Below are 21,895 nucleotides of genomic sequence, written 5' to 3'. Positions count from 1 at the left end.
CTCTGCTCCCTGGTCACCTGGGCCCGGGCTCTCAGAGCCTCATGGACTTCTGGCCTTCACCCCATGCCACCATCATTCTTGACCCCTTCTTCACGGTGTCTCTGGACGAATCTGTCCCTTTCCACCATCTGTGCCAGCCCTGGCTGATGTGCTAGAAAGAGGGGCATCTAAAGGCTACCAAAGCCAGTTTTGACTCTTGAATTGCCCTTTCTAGCTGCGTGACCCTGGGCAAGTCATGTCACCTCTCTGGCCATGATAGTACCCTGTGTGTAAGCAGGATACTAGAGTCCTGTAGCAGAAGCTGCAGGCACTCCCCCCGTCCCTCACCCCCCTTAGCATCACTGCTCTGAAGGATGCTCACTGTGAACTCTGCCAGGGGCGTGTGTGTTTCTGGCTGTGGAAGCACTTCGGCTGGGGCACAGGGCACAGGGCAGCCACTGGGGTGTCCAGGAAACTAGTGGGTAAATGCTGTAGCTTCCTTGCTCCTTGGGTGGATCAGCTCTAATGCGTGATCTACACTGTCTCCTAGGGATCCCGGTGGGTTCAGCACCCTTCCCACAGTGGGTAACATTGCCAGTTGTCCCGTCATAATGCTTGATGATGCCCTGCTAATTGACTGCCTTCTCTTCCCAGTCTCTCATCCCCGCCACGCACTGATGTGTCTTTCAGCGCCTCTCAGATCAATAAACCATTTGCACCTGGGTCTCGTCTTAGCGTTTGCTCAGCCTGTGGCAGGCCCCCAGCCCCTGGGGTTACTGTGAGGATGAAATGAGATGATGCCTATAAGTGCCCAGCACAGGGTCTGGTGTATAGTACGTGCTCATTAAATCTTAGCCCTTGTTAAAGCCCCTGGGACCTTCTGGTTTTGAATACAGCTTCTGTGACCCCTGTTCTGGGGGTGCCTCTTAAGCAAGGGTTCGGGTTCCAGAGGCACTGGCGGGAGAGCTGTGTCCTCCCCGCTGTCAGGAGGGGCTGTCAGTGAGCACCAGGGCTGAGTGCAGCCATGAGGGGCTCCTTGGAAACTGCATTGGGGCTGGTGGCGCCCACTGGACCCTTCGGCCAGGGCCTTGCTGCCCCTGCATCTCAGTGTTGTCTGAGTGGCCGGTAGGGGACTGTACTCACGACCACCCACCTCACAGGCTGGCTGCATGCAGTTAAATTTAAATGAGGGTTGGCTGGAATAATGTTCACCAAAGATTAATGGTGGTTATTTCTAAGATGTGGGATTTTTGAGGCCTTTTTTCACTTATCCTTTCCTTTGTGCTTTCAGCACGGTTTAAATTTCTTACAATAAGCATGCATCACTTTCAAAAAATGGTGAAGTCCTTATTCTTTCAAAAGTAAATAACTTGCAGGTGATCAGAAGAGAAGGCACTTAAAGCTCAGACCGTGTTTAAACCTAGAATCTACTGTGGAAAGACACGGGTGTGCATCATTGTGGTTTTCTTTGGGGCTTACTATATGGCATGCTTAAATGGTCGTTTAAAAATTAAGCAGTTCTCTGGCTACAGAGCGAAACCGCAATGTCCCGGACTCAAAGGAGCATTTGTCTCCTGGGATGGATTGGGTTCTGCCTTGGGAAGTGTCTCCACTACATTAGGCTTCGGGCACTGTGTTTGCTTAGATCAGTCAGGGAGGCTTGGCTGATGGGAACTAGGACTGAGCTGGTTACAGTCCAGGAAAGCCTCAGAGAAATGGTGCGTCTTGTATTAACGTCATGGATTTCACCGTCATCCTCATCAAGGACGAATATACTGTTCACCAAACACCCGCCCGCCTAGTCGGGTCCAAAATGACTGGCAAGGAAATGTTCCTGGTCTTTTCCTCCTCCACCCCCCCAACTCCCCTCCCCTCCCATGAAAACTATGCTGTCTTCCTCTGCCCTTCCGGCCCTCTGTCCCTTTCTACTTCTTGATGCGGAATGGGTGCCCGGGCAGAGAATGATAAGACAGAGACAGAGACAGAGACAGAGAGAAGGAGGTGGGGACAGAGGGAATGAATGCTGTGTGTAGGAGAGACAAGCTAAGTTGATTTACACAGGAAAGATCTGGGTGATGAGGCGGAAGTATACTTTGTGAGTTAACTGTGTGGGTGATGCTGGTGGTGATAGGGATAGATTAGCAAGTGAGAAGCTCCAGAAAATCATGGAGTGTGAAGAAAATGGGAGAAAGAAAATGGGATACTTTTTGTGTTGCTGTGGGTTGTATATTTCATCCTTTGAAAGTTTTACAAAAGAGACTGGTTAAGTATCCGGATTCCCCTTTTTGTTACTGGTGGCTGTCCTAATTTGCTCTGCTCTCTAATGTAACTCCATATGGAGAGGACCATGTGGGTCCAGGATGTATTAAGGTTGCATAGTTCAAGGGGCTGCGAGGTATTTTCATGCCTAACTTACAAAAGAGGAAGCTGAGGCTCAGTGAGTGAAGTACTTTATAGAAAGAGTCAGGTGTGCCCGACTCCGCACGGGACCTGTGGTTCCACCACAGTGCTCAGCACAAGTTACTACTCAGTTTGATATGGACTGTGTTCCCAAATACTTTCTTTAAGGCATTGGCTTCCAAGATTACCTTGTCATTCTTTTTTTTTTCCCAGAGAGGAAGGGAGAGAGAGATAGAAACATCAATGATGAGAAAGAATCATTGATTGACAGCCTCCTGCACTGGGGAACGAGCCTGCAACCCGGGCATGTGCCCTTGATCAGAATTGAACCCAGAACCCTTCAATTCGCAGGCTGACACTCTATCCACTGAGCCAAACCGGCTAGGGCTCACCTTGTCATTCTTAACTTAGAAGCTAAGTGGTCAGCTTCAGGGGCCAGTGGGGGACCCTGACCTCTCCTCCTTCCTTTCCTCACTCAGACTTTGGCTCAGTGATTGGGGCATGTCCGCTGGCACAGTGACACTAAACTAGGTTTTCCCCATGGAGCAGGGCTTCTAATGAAAGAGTTCATCCACTTAGAGGCTCCCTAGCAAGCTGGGACAGGGAAGGGGCGGGACTTGGCTGGGACCTCCGCCTTCAGAGGGAGGGCCCCTGTTTCCATGATGTCAGAGAGGCGGAACTAACTCTGCCTCGAGTCCAGGGAGGCAGCAGCCCTTGGCTTCAGCTTCTAATTAGCGCCTGCGGGAAGGTGAGAATGCTCCCTCCTGTCTCCCTTTCCTCACCAGGTGGGAGCTGAAGATGGCCTTCATTTCCTGGGGGCTCCCTGCCCACTTGGCTGGAGTGGAATTCCTTGCCCCCAGCCTGTCCATCTTGTTTCTTAGCTGAACCCCACTCCTCAGGGGCACCTCTTGGGATCAGATGAGCAGAAGCAGTGCTTCCCACTCAAAGGAAGTCCCTTTGTGGACCCGCGAATGTTTCCACTCCTATTGCGTTTGAATACTTGGGGAATAAGTTTGGCAGAAGATATTATTCAAAGAGAAATCTCTTTTTCTTTTCTTAAGTCACTGGAAATAGTATAGAAATTACTCTTCTGTGTTCCGGAGGCCTGGCCGTCTGCAAACGCACCGGTGACTTGGGCAAGACTCCTCCTGTTTCAGGTGGACTTTCTCATGGGCAGAGAATGGCCCACACTACAGTTTCTTGGGCCCTTTTGCATCCTAACTGTCTGATTCTTTGATCATCTTGTATCTTCTGCCCTCAGCATCTGAATAACAGGTTTGTGTCTTTTTCTCCTGACCAGAAAAAGATTTACAAATATAAGAAAGTCCTGAGTAACCCAAGCCGTTGGGAGGTTGTCTTGAAGGAGATCCGAACTCTGGTGGACATGGCCCTGACATCCCCCCTGCAAGATGACTCCATCAACCAAGCCCCACTGGAAATTGTCTCAAAACTGCTCTCAGAGGTAAGACGCTTCCCCCTGCTGGATTGTGCGCCTCCCGAACCCCCATTTAAATGATTCTGTTTCCTTTTATTTGCCTGCACACCAACCCTCAACCAGAATTGGATTCGAGTTTGTCTTCCTGTTGCTTTAAGGAGGTGAGGGGTTCCCCCAGCCATTCAGGGGTGTTGAGAAGGTTTGCCCAGTGCTTCCAGCTGAGCTGTCCCAGGCTTGTGGCAGGGATGAAGGGACAGTTGTCACTACCCTGCCATGCCCCATGACCGACCTGGGGATGGGACATGGCAGGGAGAGAGGGTGGTTTGGTCTTGGTCCTGAGGCTGGGCTGGTGGTGGTGGTGATAGCTGACTTCAGAATTCTCTAGTTCATTCCCAAGAGGGAGCACATCGGGAAGCGCCCCCCCCTCCTTCCTTCCTGCCCCCGTGGTGCTGGGCTGGTAGTCCCGGCCCATCTCCATCTCCCCCAGCACTGGCCCGCCTCAGCTCCGGTGGTCCAGGCCAATGGCTTTCTGCCCTAATCACCCCCACAGCCTACAGCTATACTTTGTTTAACGTGCACAGGATTTTTAAAATCAGGAGATTTCACACCAAAATGAGAATTTTTAAGTTCTCTTTAAAAAACTATCAGGAAATTCTGCAGCAATTTGCAGCTGGTGATGCTTAGCGCCACCCACCTGAGCCGTCTGCTTTGCCAGTCGGCCAGCGCTCTGAGTGTGTGCTGTGGGCCAGGCGCCATCCTGGGCATTTGAGTGAAGACAAGCCCCTGCTCTCCTGGAGCTTACGTCCTGGCAGGGGACAGACACGGGAGACTCAGTCAGGGAGCTAGGCACACTGTTCGTTAGAAGGCAAGGGGCGCTGGGAAACACACTTCTGTTTACTCTGCCCAGGCGCTATTCTAAGCACTTAACAAATATTAATACTCTTGTTTATTTGCCTGCCTGGTCCCCTGGGGACACTATAGAGTTGATGACTCCTGATTGAAACTACGCATGGCCACCAGAGTGATGCTTCTGTCCCTTTCTTTCTGTCCCCCTCCCTCAGGGTGGCCCCTGTCCTTTGACACCCTGGTTCCCCACACACCCCTTGACTTCCACACAAGCTCCCTGCTGCCTAGACTGGCTTTCTCTCTGCAGGCCTGGACTGGGCACTGCCTGCTGATCCAGGAAACTGGCCCAGGCCTTATCTGTCTACTGCCTTGAGAGGGTCCCTCACCCTGGGAGGACATAGGGGCGAGAGGAAGTGACGGTCGCAAGCAGAAGAGCAGACGATGTGTCGTCGGGTGGGACACCAGCTGTGTTCCGCAGAGGCATAAAGACTCAGGCTCTGAAAGGATTGAGGGTCGAGGTCTAGAACTGGAGGCCAGGTGCTATGTGCCCAACCTCAAGTCCAGGCTTCCGTCCTGAGCAGGAGAAGGGTAGCAGGCCAGGGGCTGGCTTCTCAGTGGGGAAGGGAAGGCAGCTCATCTGCAGGAAGCAGCTGCTCTGTGCTAGGCAGGCGCCAGGTGCCAGCACTCAACATCTCATTTAATGAGTTCTCCCTGAGAGATGAGCCTTGCTGTCTCCATTCACAGATGAGGAAACTGAGGTCCAGAGACAACAGCCTGCCAAGCATGCAGTGGGGCTGGACATTCCATTCCACCTTAGGGCTGTGTTGTTCTTACTGCAGGACCACATGGCCCGCCCCTTCCGCCCCACCAGTCTTGTCCGCCAACATAAAGTCAGGCTCATTGTCAAGATGATGGCAGAGGCGGCTGATGGCACTGTGGCCACCCTCTTGGTGGGATTTCTTTCCCATCTCAGATATGTTTCATGTGATTACATGCCCAGGGGGTGCAGCCATTGGTAAGGGACAGAGCTAGGACTGCAGCCCAGGTAGCACCTCCTCCAGTGAGGCTTCCACCTCTCCGAGTGACACTAGCACCTTTGCAGCACACACTCTGTGACAATCACTGTCGGGCGTTTAGAGCTCATTTTTACATTTCTCCCAGAGATCCTGCAAGGTAAGTATTCAGATGTGCAGAAGGGTCACCAGAGGCTCTGAGAGGTTAAGGCGCCCACCCAGGGTCACTCGGAGAAGTGGTGGGCCAGGACCCACGCCCAGGCCTGCCCGATGGCGAAGCTCATGCTCTTGTGCCTCGGTGTGGCATGAACCTGCCTTGGTGGAGCCTTTTTAGCGAAGGGGAGGACCTCCCTCCCCGCCCCCCCTGTGTGGGGCAGTGGTTAAGAGCAAATGTGTGGAGTCAGAAAGAACTAGTTCCGCCCTCAGGAGCTAACTGGCCTTGGGCAGGTTCTGAGGCCTCTCGGTACCCAATTTTCATCAGTGAACAGGGCTAAGATTAGCACCCATTTCACAGACTTGAGGGCCGATGCTCTAATAAGTAAGCAGGGCCTAGCATTGTGCCTCCCATGCAGGGGCGTTTGATACTTGGTCACACTTTATTGTCCTGGGAGATGTTTGTGACATTGACCTCAGCTCCATGTCTAGATGGTATGAGTGGAAAAGCAAACAGATCCGCCCTTCTCCTTACCCTTTTTAGCTTAGAATATATGGGGCTAGATCAGGGGTGGGCAAACTTTTTGACTCGAGGGCCACAATGGGTTCTTAAACTGGACCGGAGGGCCGGAACAAAAGCATGGATGGAGTGTTTGTGTGAACTGATATAAATTCAAAGTAAACATCATTACATAAAAGGGTACGGTCTTTTTTTTTTTTTTTTTTTAGTTTTATTCATTTCAAACGGGCCGGATCCAGCCCGCGGGCCGTAGTTTGCCCACGGCTGGGCTAGATTCTTTGTTCTCTTTACTCAAGTGTTCCTGAGGCCTACTGCTAAGAGGCACCAGCCCTCACCTAAGGAACCAGAAAGTGGGCAGTAGCCTGCGGGATGGAGGGGAAAGAGGAGGCTGTTGGGTAGCCAAACAATTCTGAGAAAGAACCATCTGTCTACCTACTGGCCAAGTGAAGCCGGTGTCCCCTACCTCCCAAGGCCTTTGTTGAGTTGAGTGTGTGGAGTGGCCACTCAGCTTAGTGCCTCTCTAAGCAGTGGCTCTTGGTGAGTGCTCTGCCCCTGGGGTTGAAAATGACCTTGGTGCAGAAAAGTGTCCCTGCAGAGTGGCATGGGCTGCCACCGGTGGCTAACAAAGGAAACAGCTGCTGTGCTGGCCCAGGGCTCTTGCTGGAAAGGTGTGGGCGTGGTGAGGGACAGGCTGGTCCCACAGCAGCTGAAAGGGGGAACTGCCGTTGGTGTGGGCTGAGCACTCTCACTGGGTGCTGGGAGATAAAGGCTTTGGAACCAGGACAGATGGGTCCAATCACCACTCCACCAACTGTAGCTGTGTTCCTGGTGAGCAGCCACACCTCTTTGAGTCTCACTCAGGTAGCTCATTTGTTGGGGTAGTAGGAAATAGGAGAATGGTCATGAGAAAGAGAAATGGGTGGCATGAATATTACAAAGCTCTCACACAGTGCCTGAGGCATAGCGAACTGACAGTCAGTCAGTCATAGGGAAGAAAGAACAAAGCCCAGACCAAAGCCGGGCTTTCATCTACCCTGAGCTGAACAATGACTGAAGTTTAATCATCTGCCCTCAATGGGCTGCTCAAACTCCAACATCCACAAAAAGAAAAAGGCGTTGGAATCCATGAAACATCCTCCCAAATGTTCCCTGGTTCTAAGCATCGCGGATCAGGCTGTCTCCATGGGAACCTGGAGACTCCTGGAGCTCAGACACTGACCCTGGTTCTGTGTCTGCCTTCGTCCCTCGGCAGCCGGACAAAAGCAGATTCACGGCGAGCTAGCTTTCCTTTTGCTTCAGCGGCTGTGAGCTCATTAGTATCCCAGCGCTCCTTAGACCTGTCCAGGTGGTGGGTGCCGTGGGCTCTTTCTAGAGCCCAGAACTGTCGATCTTGCCATTCATTGTCCAGTGAGGAGGCATCTTGTGAGCAGCATACGTGACTCTGTTAGAAAATGCGAATTAATACCCAAGAGAGCCCGTGTCTACCAAGACAGACAAAGCAGAACGTGCCCTGAAGCTAACAAAAACGACAATAGTGGCTGTTTCTGAGTTTTCCCATGGTTTCTCATTTATTGCATATTCATTCCTTTCCTCATTTGCATACTCACAGGATGGCAGTACAGGTACCAATTGTGAAAGCAAATTCCAGATTGAGGGGAAAACCTAAAAATTAAGCAAGTTTAATCCCTTCAACTTAATATTACTTTTTGAAAATTAACTGTTAGAATTGGAATTTAGCTAACACATGTTGGGCCAACTCATAGAACACTAATGTTCCCTAGGAACCCAGTTTGAGAACCACTGAGATAATATATATGCCACTCCTAGTAGACTCCAGCACAGAGTCAAGACTGAAAAGTGTTCTTCACATGTTTATTAGGAACCTGTCTTCTGGCTTCCAAGTGGCATATATCCTGTCCCTGCAGCCCAAAGCGGACCCCGTGTACAGAAGAAGAAACTGAGTCTTACTCAAAAGTGGTCTGTCCACATCACAAACTCACAGGCTGTGAGCAGGGACTCGGGACCTGATTCCCCTGCCCCACGGGGTACTTTTCTCCTGCCCCGACCAGGCCCCTGAGGGGCTTCTGATCTGTGTGATTAAGAACAGGTGACAGCAGTGCACTGAGAGGCTGAAAGCAGTTGAAACTGTGGACCTTCGGGATACAAACGCTCCACTTTATTAATATTTGTTTGTTTTCTTTTGTTTCCCTCCTGCTTTCTGTGCTCCATCCTGTAGAACACAAACTTGACGACCCAGGAGCATGAAAACATCATTGTGGTAAGTCTCTTGCCATCCCTCTCCCAGTGCCCACAATTCTTCCCCAGTTTGAGTTAATTCTGGAGGCGCCAGCATCATCCACTAACACAGCGACCTGGCTCGGCTGTCTCTTTATCAAGCCAGACATGTCTCGCTCCTGCTTTTGCACATTTCAGAGTCCAATTGATTTTGGGGGGATGTAATTATCAGTCTTTGAGGTTTGTAGCAAATGTGTCTTGATCGCCTCCTCTGGCCCGAGTCTGCAGAGGGGGTTGAAGGCAGGAGATAGCAGAGACCATATAACTTATTCAGAGGCAAAACCCTTAGTGGAAATGTAGCCGGTCTCTTTCTTGCCCAGGCCCTGTCTCCTAATTAAGCCACAAACAGAAACTGTTTTAATTCCCTCTGATACGCAAAGTGAGATGATATTTTCTGGGACTTGACTATGATGTAAGCTGCTCTGGGGTAAAGTATCTTCCTGGGTGGTTGTAAGCTATGAAACATGACTCTCACTAAAGAGAAGAAAGAAATGAAATTGTACCTACTGGGTGCAAAGCACTGTGCTGGGTACTTGAATCCACAGATAACTAAGACAGCCCCTGCTCCCAAGGATTCATCATCCATTGTAGGAAGACAAGTGAGATCACTGCAAAAATAGAGGCATGTTGTGTAGAGAGTAGAGTGACAAAATCACCTGGGAAAGAAGCCCGAGAACTTCCTGGAGACAGCGATGTCTGAGCTGGGTTTTGAAGGATCAATAGGAGTTTGCCAGATGGCAAAACAGAGTAAAGGCATTCCAGAGAGAGGAAATAAAATGTAAACAGAGATTTAAAACAATGTGGTATCTTTTTAACACTTCAGCATTGCTAGAGCATAAAGCATAAGGAAGTGGAAAGCAGGGAGGCAGAACTTGAAATGGAAGTGAGGGGCAGAGGTTTGTGTGCCTGGGACAGGACCTGGAACACTCACCTGTCCACGAGGTCCCATGGCTGCAGCCTTTGAAACAAGGGCAACCATGCCCCTCTGAACTGAATTAGGACTTTGGGTGCCCAACTACTCGGCCCTCATGAGCCCAGTCTAGACAATCACCCTCTTTGCCCCAGCTGAGTCCTGTCAGCACCAAAGGAGATAAGCCCTAGGCCAGTGGTCGGCAAACTCATTAGTCAACAGAGCCAAATTTCAACAGTACAACGATTGAAATTTCTTTTGAGAGCCAAATTTTTTAAACTTAAACTATATAGGTAGGTACATTGTTATTAACTTAATTAGGGTACTCCTAAGGCTTAGGAAGAGCCAAATTTTTTAAACTTAAACTATATAGGTAGGTACATTGTTATTAACTTAATTAGGGTACTCCTAAGGCTTAGGAAGAGCCACACTCAAGGGGCCAAAGAGCCACACGCAAGGGGCCAAAGAGCTCTCGAGCCTCAGTTTGCCGACCACAGCCCTAGGCCTTTTATTGCTGACAGTAAAGGCAGCAATTTCTGTGGAGCAACAATACAGTGTCTGGCACATAGTAGATTCTCACTGAGTATTTGCTAAAAATACAGAGGTTTCTCCCGTGTTCCAGCCTGACCACCCATTGCCATCTCTGGCCAGACCAGTGAGCATCCACCTGGGCACCCCCAATCACCCACCCCCACCTTTCTCTGGTATACTATTAATTAACAATATAATTTAACAAGCATTTGTTGACATGTGAATACAAGTATGTGCCAGACACTAGTCTCTAGTTATGAAGCTACCATTGAGGGATTTATTGTGAGCTGGGAGGACCTGGCAAGTAAACAGATAATCACGTAATGGTCAGAGGTTCAATTTTGTCCGGGTGTTAGAGGAGCACAGAGGACAGGGAGGATGCTGGGAGGAAGATGGCAGAGGGCTTCCAGGAGGAGGTGAGCAAATGGAGTAGGCGTGCTCCCAGGAAAGGCAGTCCAGGCAGGGGGCCCAGTCCATGCAAAGGCAAAGTGGCAAGACTGGTTGGTGGAGAAGCAGGCGGGAATGTATATGCCAGGCAAGGAGTTGGCATCTTCCTCTCTTCTGACAACACCTGTGGGTCCCACTGTGCCCCTCGGCCCTGGAGAGGAGGGGCAAGGGCTTTGGACTTAGGACAAACCTGGGAAAGACATTTTGGTCCGAGAAATCCAGGCTGCATTTAGCCAGCTACTTTGGCTGGGCTGACCCTTAATTGGGCCTGGCTGAGCTTCCCTGCTCAGCGGGGATGCCTGAGAACAGGGAAGAATTGATCTGAGGATCTGGCCCTCAGCCCTCCTTTCAGCATTCTTTATTCCCGATGCTGGTTCCATTACCATGAAGCCTTCTGCAGCCTCCTTTCATTTCAGCAATTACATTATCTGATTTGGCCTATTGGCAATTAGTCTTCTCCCAACGGGGCTGGTATTTTTTTTATGAACTTTTTTTTTAAAATATATTTTATTGACTTTTTACAGAGAGGAAGGGAGAGGGATAGAGAGTTAGAAACATCGATGAGAGAGAAACATTGATCAGCTGCCTCCTGCACACCCCCTACTGGGGATGTGCCCGCAACCAAAGTACATGCCCTTGACCAGAATCGAACATGGGACCTTTCAGTTCACAGACCGATGCTCTATCCACTAGGCCACACCGGCCAGGGCAATGAACTTATTTTTTTATGAGTACTTTTACAAGTAACTTGAGTTGGCTTTATTCAATCCATCAGTCGTGCAATAGGTAACTGCTGGTTGGTAACAGCTGGAGTGTCACTGGGTGAGTGTGGGCCTGTGCTGGTGAAGAATGGGTTTAAAGCTGAATGTGGGTTCAAGTTCAGAGCCAAGTGCAGACCTTGGGCCCACAGAGCCAAGTGCAGACCTTGGGCCCACCCCATACTAGCTGTGACCTTGGGCAAGTAAGGGAAGAACTTTAAATTTTAATTTCATTAAAATTATCTTTGATTTTGCAAGTATTTCATGAGTGTATTTTAATTGCAAAAAGAAAAAATGTACCCCATCCCAGCACCCTCTTCAGAGGCAGCCCTAGGGGTTTCCAGTGGTGACAAAGCCACACAGACAGACATGGTTGTGTTTTTGCTTTTTGTTTTTAACATCGATGATGTCATGTTGGGTGTGTGGTTCTGCATTTGTTTTTTTACTTAACGAATGTTCTGGAAATTCTTTCAAGTCTTTTCGCACATAACTACCCCAGCGTTTCTCACCCTTGGCACTGGCGACATTGGGGATGGGCCATTCTTTGTGGTGAGGACTGTCCTGTGTGCACTGTAGGATGTTGGGCAGCATCCCTGGCCACTGCCCTCTAGATGCCAGTGGCACTCCCCTGTGGTGACAGTAAAAAATGTCTCCACGTGCTGACGTCCCCTGGGGGGCAAAGTCACAGTGGTTGAGGACCACTGGCCTACCCCCATTCTTTCTACTGGCTCAAGGATATTGTTATTTAACCAGGCAGCCATTCAGATAGTTTCCAATTAACTTGATGCTCTAAGCCTTAGTCTCCTCGTCTATGAAATGGGTATGACAACAGGGCCTTTCCTACAGGGCTGCTGAAAGGGTTAAATGAGCTACTATACCTATTATGCTGAGCTCATAGAAAGATTCCACACAAAAATAAGCGTTTTTATTAATTATATGTTGTAAAATTATCATTCTGTGATTAGGGCAGGCTTTGTAACTTCCCTGACCTTTTGTCTCTTTATCTGTGTAACTACTGCCTGACCTCACCGAGTTTGGCAGTCAAATAAGAGAATTGCTATGGAAGCACCGAACCCACACCTGTGGGCGCTTCATTTGTTCCCACTCCTCTATTCCTTCACTCATTCCCATGAAAGAGGGGCCCCATGTGATTAAAGGGGCTCAACCAGGGGGTGCACCCTGCATGTCGTCCCTTCTCCCAGGGCTGGGCCTGGGGAGCAGAGCCATGGGCCAGGCAGCGGCTCCCTGCCCCACTGTCCCTACTGTGAGCTCACTCCTCCCAGGCCAGCACGTTGGAGGGGACAGCAGAATCCCGCCCCCCCACCCCAAGGCGCCCGACACTGAGTCACTGTCCAGGAGAATGTTCAGTGTGGAAATGTTCTCTGTCTGCACCATCAAGAATGGCAGCCTCCAGCTTCACGTGGCTACTGAAGTATGGTTAGTGCGACTGAGGAATGCATTCTACATTTTATTTCAGTTAAAATTGTTTATTTCATAGCAGTTAAATTTGAATAAGCACATGCACAGCCCTGGACAAACAAGACTCTGGCCTTGTCTCCAGCTCTTATGGGCCTGATCGGTGGTGCTGCCCGACATGACCTCCATGTCAGGGACTTCCTTCTTCACTCAGGGCCTCTCCCTAGGTAACTGGGCAACTAACGGTCACCTTCTCCTTGGATCCAGTTATACTTTTATTTCCCTAATGGTCCCAGACAAGCAGAAGGCCTTACTGCAAGTTCCCTACCCATATCCAAGGGCATCGCTGTAGGGGGCAGATCAGGGAGACCCCCTGAAACAAGCAGGCAGAGTCTGGGCTGTGGGGAGGCCATGTCATCACGGAGCCTTCCTGGGAGTCGGGCAAATCGTCACCCCTCGCTGCTGTGCGATGATGTCAGTGACATGCTGTGCTCCAGGCAATAGGCTTATACCAACCCTGAGACTCCAAAGCTTCTAGAGTTTTCTCTCATCAAATTCCCACAACAACCCTGTGAATCAGTATCTCTAGTTTTCCCCATTTTATGGACTAGAAGTCTAATGCCCAGAGAGGTTGAGTTGAGTTGTCACACAGCCTGGCAATCTCATTGCTGGGTCCTGGTCTCCTGTTTCCTAACGTGCCCAGTGTGGCAAACGGGACAAAGAGTGGACTTCACATGGCTATTAACCACTAGTAACTACATTTACTGAGTGCTGGCCTGTTGCAGGCTCTGTGAAGGGCACTTGCACCGGGGATTCTCAGCTGGGACCAGTTCTCTCCCCCAGGGGGCATTTGGCAATGTCAGGACACACCGTTTAATTGTTCAAAAATGTTATTTGAATGTGAAGTTTAGCAAACTCATTAAAACGAATTATGAAAGGGACAAAAAATAGAGGACCAAACACCATGCAGTGCAGGGGACCCTTGCATAGGAATGGCAGTGGAACCAGTAATTATTGTCCAGCTGGCTTACCAAGTCTCCTAAAAAATGAATTCAAGGGTCAGTAAATATCGCAACCTTCCTGAGTATAAAGCGAAGTGTCTCTGGAGACATTTTTGATTGTCACCACTGCATTAGGAGTCACTCCTGGCATCTAGTGGGTCGAGAACAAGGATACTGCTAGACATCCCACAGTGCACAGGGCTGCTGCCACCATAGGAACAACCAGCCCAAATGTCAGCAGTGCGAGGCTGAGCAATGCCTCTGCACATGCGACCTCTCACCCTCACAGCAACTCTGCTCCACTTTGCAGGTGGGAGCCCGGGAGCTCAGAGACAGGAAATAACTTGCTCTAATGGTCACACTGCAGTGAGCACCAGGATCAGGACTCCCGCCCAGGACTCTGCCCCCAAAGCCTGGCTCAAAGTCAGGGACTGTAATCTGAGGGGACACCAGCAGGTCATGAAACCCTGAAGTTACATGCATCATTGTATGTGCATGTTTCTGGGGGGCAGCCCAGAGCTTGTATCACCTTCTCTAAGGGAACCATGTGCCCCCCAGTTTAGGCGCCCCGGCATGCAGGTTAGAGAATGGGCCTTTTTTGCCCAGAGAGTGACGGGGAGGTTGTGCTTTCCATCATGAGTCATCTCTCTTGTTAGACACACCTGCCATACGCTTCCTTCTAGAGATTCCGACTGACGCTGGGTTCATTGTCTTTCAGGCAATCGCCCCTTTGCTGGAAAACAACCATCCACCACCAGATCTCTGTGAATTCTTTTGCAAGGTATGACATGGCAGAAGTGGGCTGCGTCTGCAGGACCAGCCTGCCTCCCTGTGTGCGTGCTAGGGGTTGGCTTGGCACAATTTGTTAAAAACCCAGGGCCTTGCCCTGGACACGGCTGGAAGGCAAGCCAGGTACCCTGTTCTTAGGATTGCAGCCCCCTCTCGGTCACACAGGTGATCATCGAGGCCCAGGGTCCAAACCAGTGGGTCAGGGAGGAGTGTCCAGCTTTTCCTTGAATGTCTTTGTGGCTGTCTTGGGAGAAGTTTGCAGCAGATTTTCTGGGCTCCTGACGTCAGCTGGGTTATTTTTAGCCAGGGCTCCTCTGAGCACCAGCTGGCCCACAGTGGGGGCATGGCCGTGGGGCTTTCCTGAGCAGGGAAAGCAGTCGGGATGCCAGGTTAGCTGGGAGGAGCCACAGAGCGGGACACCCGCACCCAGGGACACAGCGCCAGCCTCGCAATGGGATTTACTCGGAACATGTCCAGGGCACGTCGGGGACCAGGCATCCCTCATTCTGCCAGCACACTGCAGTGGCCTGGGGCTGAACACAATCTGCTTTTGTTCTTTGCTGTGTGATTTTTTTATGTCATAATTTAATGTCCTTGGAAAGGCGAGGGCCTAGGTCTCCTGCTTCCCAGCACTACCCTGGTCTCTCCTGGTGACTCACCTCGCTGCGTTCCTTTCCTCCCACGTGGCCTGGCAAAGCGGCACCTGGGAGGCCTGATGGTTCTGAAGGAAAGGACACTGGGGTACACCTACTGCCCCATCCCTGCCCTTCACCCCCGGGCCCCTCACCCAGGGAGTGTGCGCTCTCTCTGTGTTTGTCAGGTGACACGAGGTTTAGGGAGACAGGATTGTGTCATCCTCTTTGGCCCTATCTCTCCATCAGGAGACCTTTTTCAGCGACCCACAGAGCAGAGGGTGGGCCCAGCCTGCTGGCCCGAAGTGCCCAGGGTACATTCTTAATGTGGGCACGTGCCAGTGTGTGCCCTCCAGTCCAAGCAGGTAAGGTGGGTCCAAGTGGGTGAGTGCCCAACTATACAGTTGTACCTGCGTGTGTGTGCAAGAGCGTGCTTGCACACAGGCGTCAGGCTCCTGTGCTGCACCCAGGCCCCCCCTCGGGGCACACGAGGGGAAGAAGCAACAGCTTGGTGAGACTGCAGACAAGATGGGGCTCCCTGCCCCCGAGAGGGTGGGTCAGATAACCCAGTGCGTGGGCTCCCCACCCGTCACAGCAGGTGTCATCGCTTCTCTTGATATTTGGTCCAGTTTAATCCAGATCTGCCTTTTGTCTCCTTTCAGCTGTATGGTTTCTCCCAGATCTCATGGTTTACAGACTTGTTCTAGTGCAGTGGACCTCTGTTCAGAGTAAATGGTTAGCACAGTTTAAAAACAGTGATGAGACCAAACCATCCTTTTGGGCACCAAACCATCCTTTTGGGCACTACCTAAAACAGAAGGCTGCCCTGCCACCTGGAGTGAGGGGTCCCAGCCAGGGGGGCCTGTAAGCTTTTTGGCTGTTTTCCCTCGGGGAATGGCAGGGGGGGAAGGGGGCAAAGCCACAGCCTCAGTGCCTCGCCCACCAGGCAGTCCTCCAGAGAAGAGAGCTTGAGGGGAACAGAGCCACCCCCACCAGGTCCATTCTGGGCCAGCTCTGGACACGCCGGGCAGTCTCTCCTGCCACACTTCACAACTGGGACCCCAAGATCTGAGGAAAGTTAGTACATCTCAATTTCCCAGGAAAGCCCCGATTTCTAATATCCCAAGTACGGCGTCCTCCTCCAGGGCTGGGAAACAGCACCTCAGGCCCAGGCAGGCTGTGCATGTGCTGCGGTGGTGGGCTCTTGTCTGCTCAAATCAAAGCTCCATGCCCCTGAGATGGAACACTGAGAGCTGCACTGGCCTGCAGACTGCTGCAGGGTATCAGAGCCGGCAGTGGAGAAGCCACAGAGTTCTCAACACCCGTGTCCGGCACCAAACCCCTGGTGCTCTTGCACTGGTTATGTGGAAGCTCCTGTGCCAGGCCCTGCGCCGGGTCTTCGTGCTGCAGTCTCACCGCACTAAGCAAGGGCCGTGTCAGACCGCGCCTTCCTGCGCCGCCTGAAACACGCTCAGACTTTAAGATCAGAATAAAAAGCAAACATAAACTCCCTTCCTCACCCACTTTTCTTCCTCCAAAAATATGAACACAGAGCTATGCCACACTGTTCAGCAGGGAACCCAGGCCCCATGCTGAGCTCCCTGGGCGAGGGGCCGAGGCTCAGCGCCGACCATGTCCTCCTGTCTCCCCAGCACTGCAGAGAGCGGCCCCGGTCCATGGTGGTCATCGAGGTGTTCACGCCCGTGGTCCAGAGAATCCTCAAGCATAACATGGTGAGTCTCCCAGCACCCTGACCGCAGAGCCGGGGGAGGTGGGCACACCTTCCCGGCCGTTCACTTTTACAAAGATTTTGGGTTGGGATTGGCCGCCCTGACAGCCAGGGACTGGGGCTGGGATTCTGTTTAACTCGGGTTTGCGTGTGGCCTGTCCCCTTTGGTTCTTTGTTTTTCTGTTCCGGCGACAGGAAGAATCTCTTCACGGGCGGTAAGAATAACAAATAGGATGGCTCGGGGAGAAGAGATGGTCTCCCCGTGTGCAGTCCCACATGGTGTCTGTGAGATACTCCACCCTCAAGGAGGGAGCGGAACTCCTCCCTCCTCCGCTGAGGGCTGTTCCTAGTGACGGCCCTCCAGAGCGTACAGGATGGAGAGGGGGAGGGGGACAGAGTGACCGTACCGTGGAGAAACCTGACGGTCCCCACAGGTGATCAAGGTCAGCAACCAACCGTGATAAGCACGGTAACGGTTGTGCCTTTACCTCTGGGGTCTGCCTCTCAAACCCACAACCCCAGTCTGATCAAGAGGAAAATGTCAGACCAGATCCAGTTGAGGGACATGCTGCAAACCCCTGACAGGGCTCCTCAAAACTGTGCAGGGCAGTACAAACAGGACAGGCTGAGCAACTGTCCCGTGCAGAGGGTCCAAGGAGACACGACAACTGCATGTAATGTGGTGCCCTGCATGGGACCCTGAAACAGAAAAGACATTAGGGAAAAACTGAGGAACTCTGAATAATGTATGAGCTTTAGTTAGTTAAACACACACACACACACACACACACACACACACACACACACACACCCTGGCTAGTTTGGCTCAGTGGGTAGAGCATCAGCCTGCAGACCAAAGGGTAGCAGGTTCAATTCCCAATCAAGGGCATGTACCTCAGTTGCAAGTTCGATCTCCGGGCCTGGTCAGGGCGCATGTGGGAGGCAACCAATCAATGTGTCTCTCTCACACTGATGTTTCTCTCTCCCCACTTCCTCCCTCCCTTTCATACTGTCTGAAAATCAATGGTAAAAAATATCCTCTGGTGAGGATTAAAAAAACAAAAACAGTGGCAGCCCAGCCCTAGCCGGTTTGGCTCAGTGGATAGAGCATTAGCCTGCAAACTGAAAGGTCCCACGTTTGATTCTGGTCGAGGGCACATGCCCGGTTTGTGGGCTTGATGCCCCAGTGGGGGGCATGCAGGAAGCAACTGATCAATGATTCTCTCTCATCATTGATGTTTCTGTCTGTCTCTCTCCATTCCTCTCTGAATCAATTAAAATATATTTAAACAAACAAACAAAACAGTGGCAGAATTGCACACTTGCAGCAGACCAGGCACTCACAGTCTGTGTGGCCCCATTCATCTCTGGGTATCATTATCTCCTCCACGTTACACATGGGGAATGAGGAAGAAGCATAACTAACATCTGTCACACCTCCTTAGAGCCAGACAGAGTGTGACCCTCAAGTGTATTGTCATTCACCCCTGTGACCGTCCATGACCTCCCTTTACAGATGAGGGGCCAAGACCAGAGGTTCCTTAGGGAACCTGTGAGCAGCCGTAAGGGCTCCTGGCGCTGAGGAGCAGGCAGACTAAAGTGAGGGCCGTGTCCAGCGTGCGCTGCCAAGCCAGCTCCCAGCCCAGACTGAGGTTCACCTGGATGACCCGGAGGCATCTCCATCATCACCTCCTTGTGAGGTGCCTGTGACTGCTGCCCCCGGCCCTGTGGGGATTTAACATGTTGAAAACAACTCTGAAAAAGGGTGACCTGCCAGCAGTTTACTTTGTGAAGTAGCTTTCCAATCTCCACAACATGCCCCCAAGGAAGATTACGTGACACCCCCCCCCCCCCAATCAGGAGTGGAAATGCATGGTGGCAGACATCATCAATCAATTGCAGCACTCTCCCGCAGAGCCCAGAGGTGGCTTAAGACTCTCTACCCAGCGGCTACCAGTTGAACCCTGTTGGTCCCATACGAATTCTGTTTGAATCTGATGATTCTGAGTGATGACACACCATAATTAAATTGTTGCTTGTTTCTGAGATCTTTCTTGGTTTAAGATAAATGCATTTCTTCTTTTCTGAGCACAGAGGAGAGGGGGATAGTTCATTTGATTCTTCCTCCAGGACTAACAAACTCCCCATCTCTTGGTGCAGAGGAGGTTCTGCCTTGATTTGGGCTTTAACCGTTTCAAAGGCACTCTGGCTTCGGCTACCTCGGGAGGAAAGGGTCTCTGATTGTTGACTTTAAAATCACTGGATGTGGTGTGAGAAGAAGGCGACACCCTTTCAGAGTCCAAAGCAAAGGTTCTGCAGTTTCTTTTGCAAAGGACTTCCCATCACAACTTACCAGTGACAGAGCTTACCGAGGGCATACTTGGCCCAGCCCAGGCCTCCCCAGGCACATGAACACTTTTGCATATTTCATGGTAGTCAGTAGACTTTAATAAGAGTTCTTTTGGGACATCTGACTTCAAAGGGAAATATGTCAAAATTCAGACAGCCTTGCATAGCTTAACCATACAACATCTCCCTTATATTTGGCTAGTTTTATGGGCCTGGAGTGTTGACCATGTAATAATTTTCTGGATAAAAATCAGAACAGCTACAAGGCAGATCCAGAATTTATAGCTCTGTTGTGGCCTGGCAGACATCAGGGGCCCTCAAGCACGAATTCTCACTTCACTTTTAAAGAACTTCCCTAAGTGACTCTGGAGTCTGGAGCTGCTATAAAGCGACTACTAATTACACGCTAAGTGGGAAGAGAACTGTGGACGGAACAGGGGAGCACCCCTCGTGCAGCAGAGATGTGTGAGAAGCAGCTGATACCAGGCGCAGAGAGCACGCAGGCCTTCCATGTCACCGTTTAGTAGTAATTGGCCGTAGGCCGATGCACCATTTTGGAGCTGGGACTCTGAGCTGATGTGAGGAATCTAGTCTCTGGTTAGTTAGTGAGTGTGCCTAGCCTGCCGCCAGCCACACACCTGTCAGCATAGTGTGACTTCTCTTCACCTGTGTGCAGTGTTTCTCATTAAGGAGGCATTTGGGGAAATGGGGGAAATCACACGGCACAGTGGTGTTCTGGGGTTTTGGAGCTTCCCCTATTCTCATGGTGCATCTTCTGCAAATATATCATGTGCCCCAATTTCATAGATAAGCAAACTGAATCTTAGAGAGGTTAAGAGTCTCAAAGTGTGTTACTCATGGGGCAGAAATGAACATTCGATTCAGATGGAAGCAGTCCTTTGGTATGTTCCCCTGTAGATTCTAAACAGATTGTTAAACTGTATTTCCTAGGATGACCATGGTCCCTGTATGCACACACCACTCATTGGAGTGTTCTTGTTTTGGCAGAGGAGGCAAGAAGATGTGACTGTGGTCCCCAGTGGACCACTGAGTGATCTGACCTACTTTCCAAGGGGAGCATATTTGACTTTTCCAAAGAGGAAAAATATCCTTCATTTTCTGTTTTTAAGAATAGTTTTTTATTTTATTTTATTTTATTTTATTTTATTTTATTTTATTTAGAAAGAGAGAGAGAAACATCAATATGAGAGTATAACATCAATTGGCTGCCTCCTGCACACCCACCACCCAGATCAAGCCCACAACTTAGGCATGTGCCCTGACTGGGAATTGAACCAGCAACTTTTCAGTGCATGGGATGATACCCAGCCAACTGAGCCACACAGGCCAGGGCCTGCATCCACATTTCAAAAGGCCACCAGACCCATATGTAGTGTTCATTTCCAAGGAAATGGCCTTGGCTATTCAGAAATCTAATAGCTAAGGTAACAGCAGTTCCTTTTAGCAGGGTTCAGATGGATCAGTTTTCATAGCGTCATGAAACCTTAGAGGGAGAAGGGTTTAGAAATCAGTTCATTCAACCCTTATTTGACGGGGACACAGAGAGGACCGGCAGCCCAAGGCCACACAGCTTTCCTGTCACCCGTTTCCAGGGACTCGGGGATTCGGGGCATCTTTCAACTAGAAAGCACAATCAAGCTTCAGTGTTGTTGTCATGCAAGGACCTCATCTTCCAGCTCAGTGCTTTGTGTGTGTGCATGCATGTGCATGTGCATTTGTGTATATGTGTGCGTGTCTGTGCATGTTACGGATGAGTGTATGCATACACATGTGTATTTCTCCATGGCTTCTGCTGCCCTGCTGATGTGAAGGCACAGTCCTGGTGGACAGGATGGCATCAGATGAGCCCCAGGTTGTCCTGAGGACCCTGGCCCAGGTGAAGCAGCCGCAGCTCTAGAGATGCCCCTGTGTGCTGGCCGGCGGGCAGGGGGGACATTCTACTCAGCTCACATGCCGGCCCAGGGATCATTGGGTCCTTAAGGAAAGTCTCCTGGCTTTGTTTCAGATTAGAGTCCTGATTCAGGGTGCTTTCTATTAAATGGGTTTCACAGAGCGGGGCAGTAGGGGGACAGATGCGTCTGGAGACCACCAGGTGCTCTCTGTCTTGTGGTCAACTTCGTGACCACAGGTTGCCCCTCCCGACTGTTCAAAACCCAGCTCATGGCGAAGCCTCCGGGTCCCTCACTGCAGACCCCAGGCCCTCTCCTGGCTGACGCTCCTCTCTCCCGCGCCTTTCCTCTCCAAGCTGACCTCTGTCACCCGCCACGTTGACGTGCTGCATTGGGGGAGCTGAGAAGATGTCAGTCTCTAATAACATCACTCACTGGAGCAGGGGGTCCCTGTGTCTGCGCTCAGTGCCCCTTAATTAGGCTCCAGCTGAGGTAAGACAGGCACCCATGGCCTGAGCTGGTTGGTGGAGACAGAGTGTCTTCCCCCCAGGGCTGAGTTTGGACAGATTATTCCTCCTCCATCTCTTCCTCCTTCTCCTCCATCTTCTCCTCCCCCTCCTCCTCTCCCCCTCCCTCCCTCCTCCCCCTCCTCCCCCACATCCTCCTCACCGATGTCCTCTCCCCCGGTAACACTGCTCCCCCCCTTGTTCTCCACCCTCGGCACCCGGAGTACTCGACGCAACTATGGTGAATACGTTTTTAAGGGATGGAGCAAAGACCGG

The 21,895-nt window shown here is 51.0% G+C and overlaps 1 protein-coding gene across 1 annotated transcript in view; it reads left to right on the top strand.

Annotated features, from left to right (window-relative positions):
- The window catches only part of CMIP (c-Maf inducing protein), a 229,431-nt gene that overhangs the window by 174,768 nt on the left and 32,768 nt on the right, over positions 1-21,895 (top strand). The window contains 4 exon segments of the mRNA XM_006087043.3: positions 3,680-3,841; positions 8,583-8,624; positions 14,423-14,485; positions 16,778-16,858. Of these exon segments, the coding sequence (XP_006087105.1) occupies positions 3,680-3,841; positions 8,583-8,624; positions 14,423-14,485; positions 16,778-16,858 (348 nt within the window).

This window comes from Myotis lucifugus, unplaced genomic scaffold (genome assembly GCF_000147115.1).
Source record: "Myotis lucifugus unplaced genomic scaffold, Myoluc2.0 scaffold_35, whole genome shotgun sequence".
In the NCBI taxonomy this organism is placed as follows: domain Eukaryota; kingdom Metazoa; phylum Chordata; class Mammalia; order Chiroptera; family Vespertilionidae; genus Myotis; species Myotis lucifugus.
This window is presented reverse-complemented; position numbering and strand designations above follow the sequence as displayed.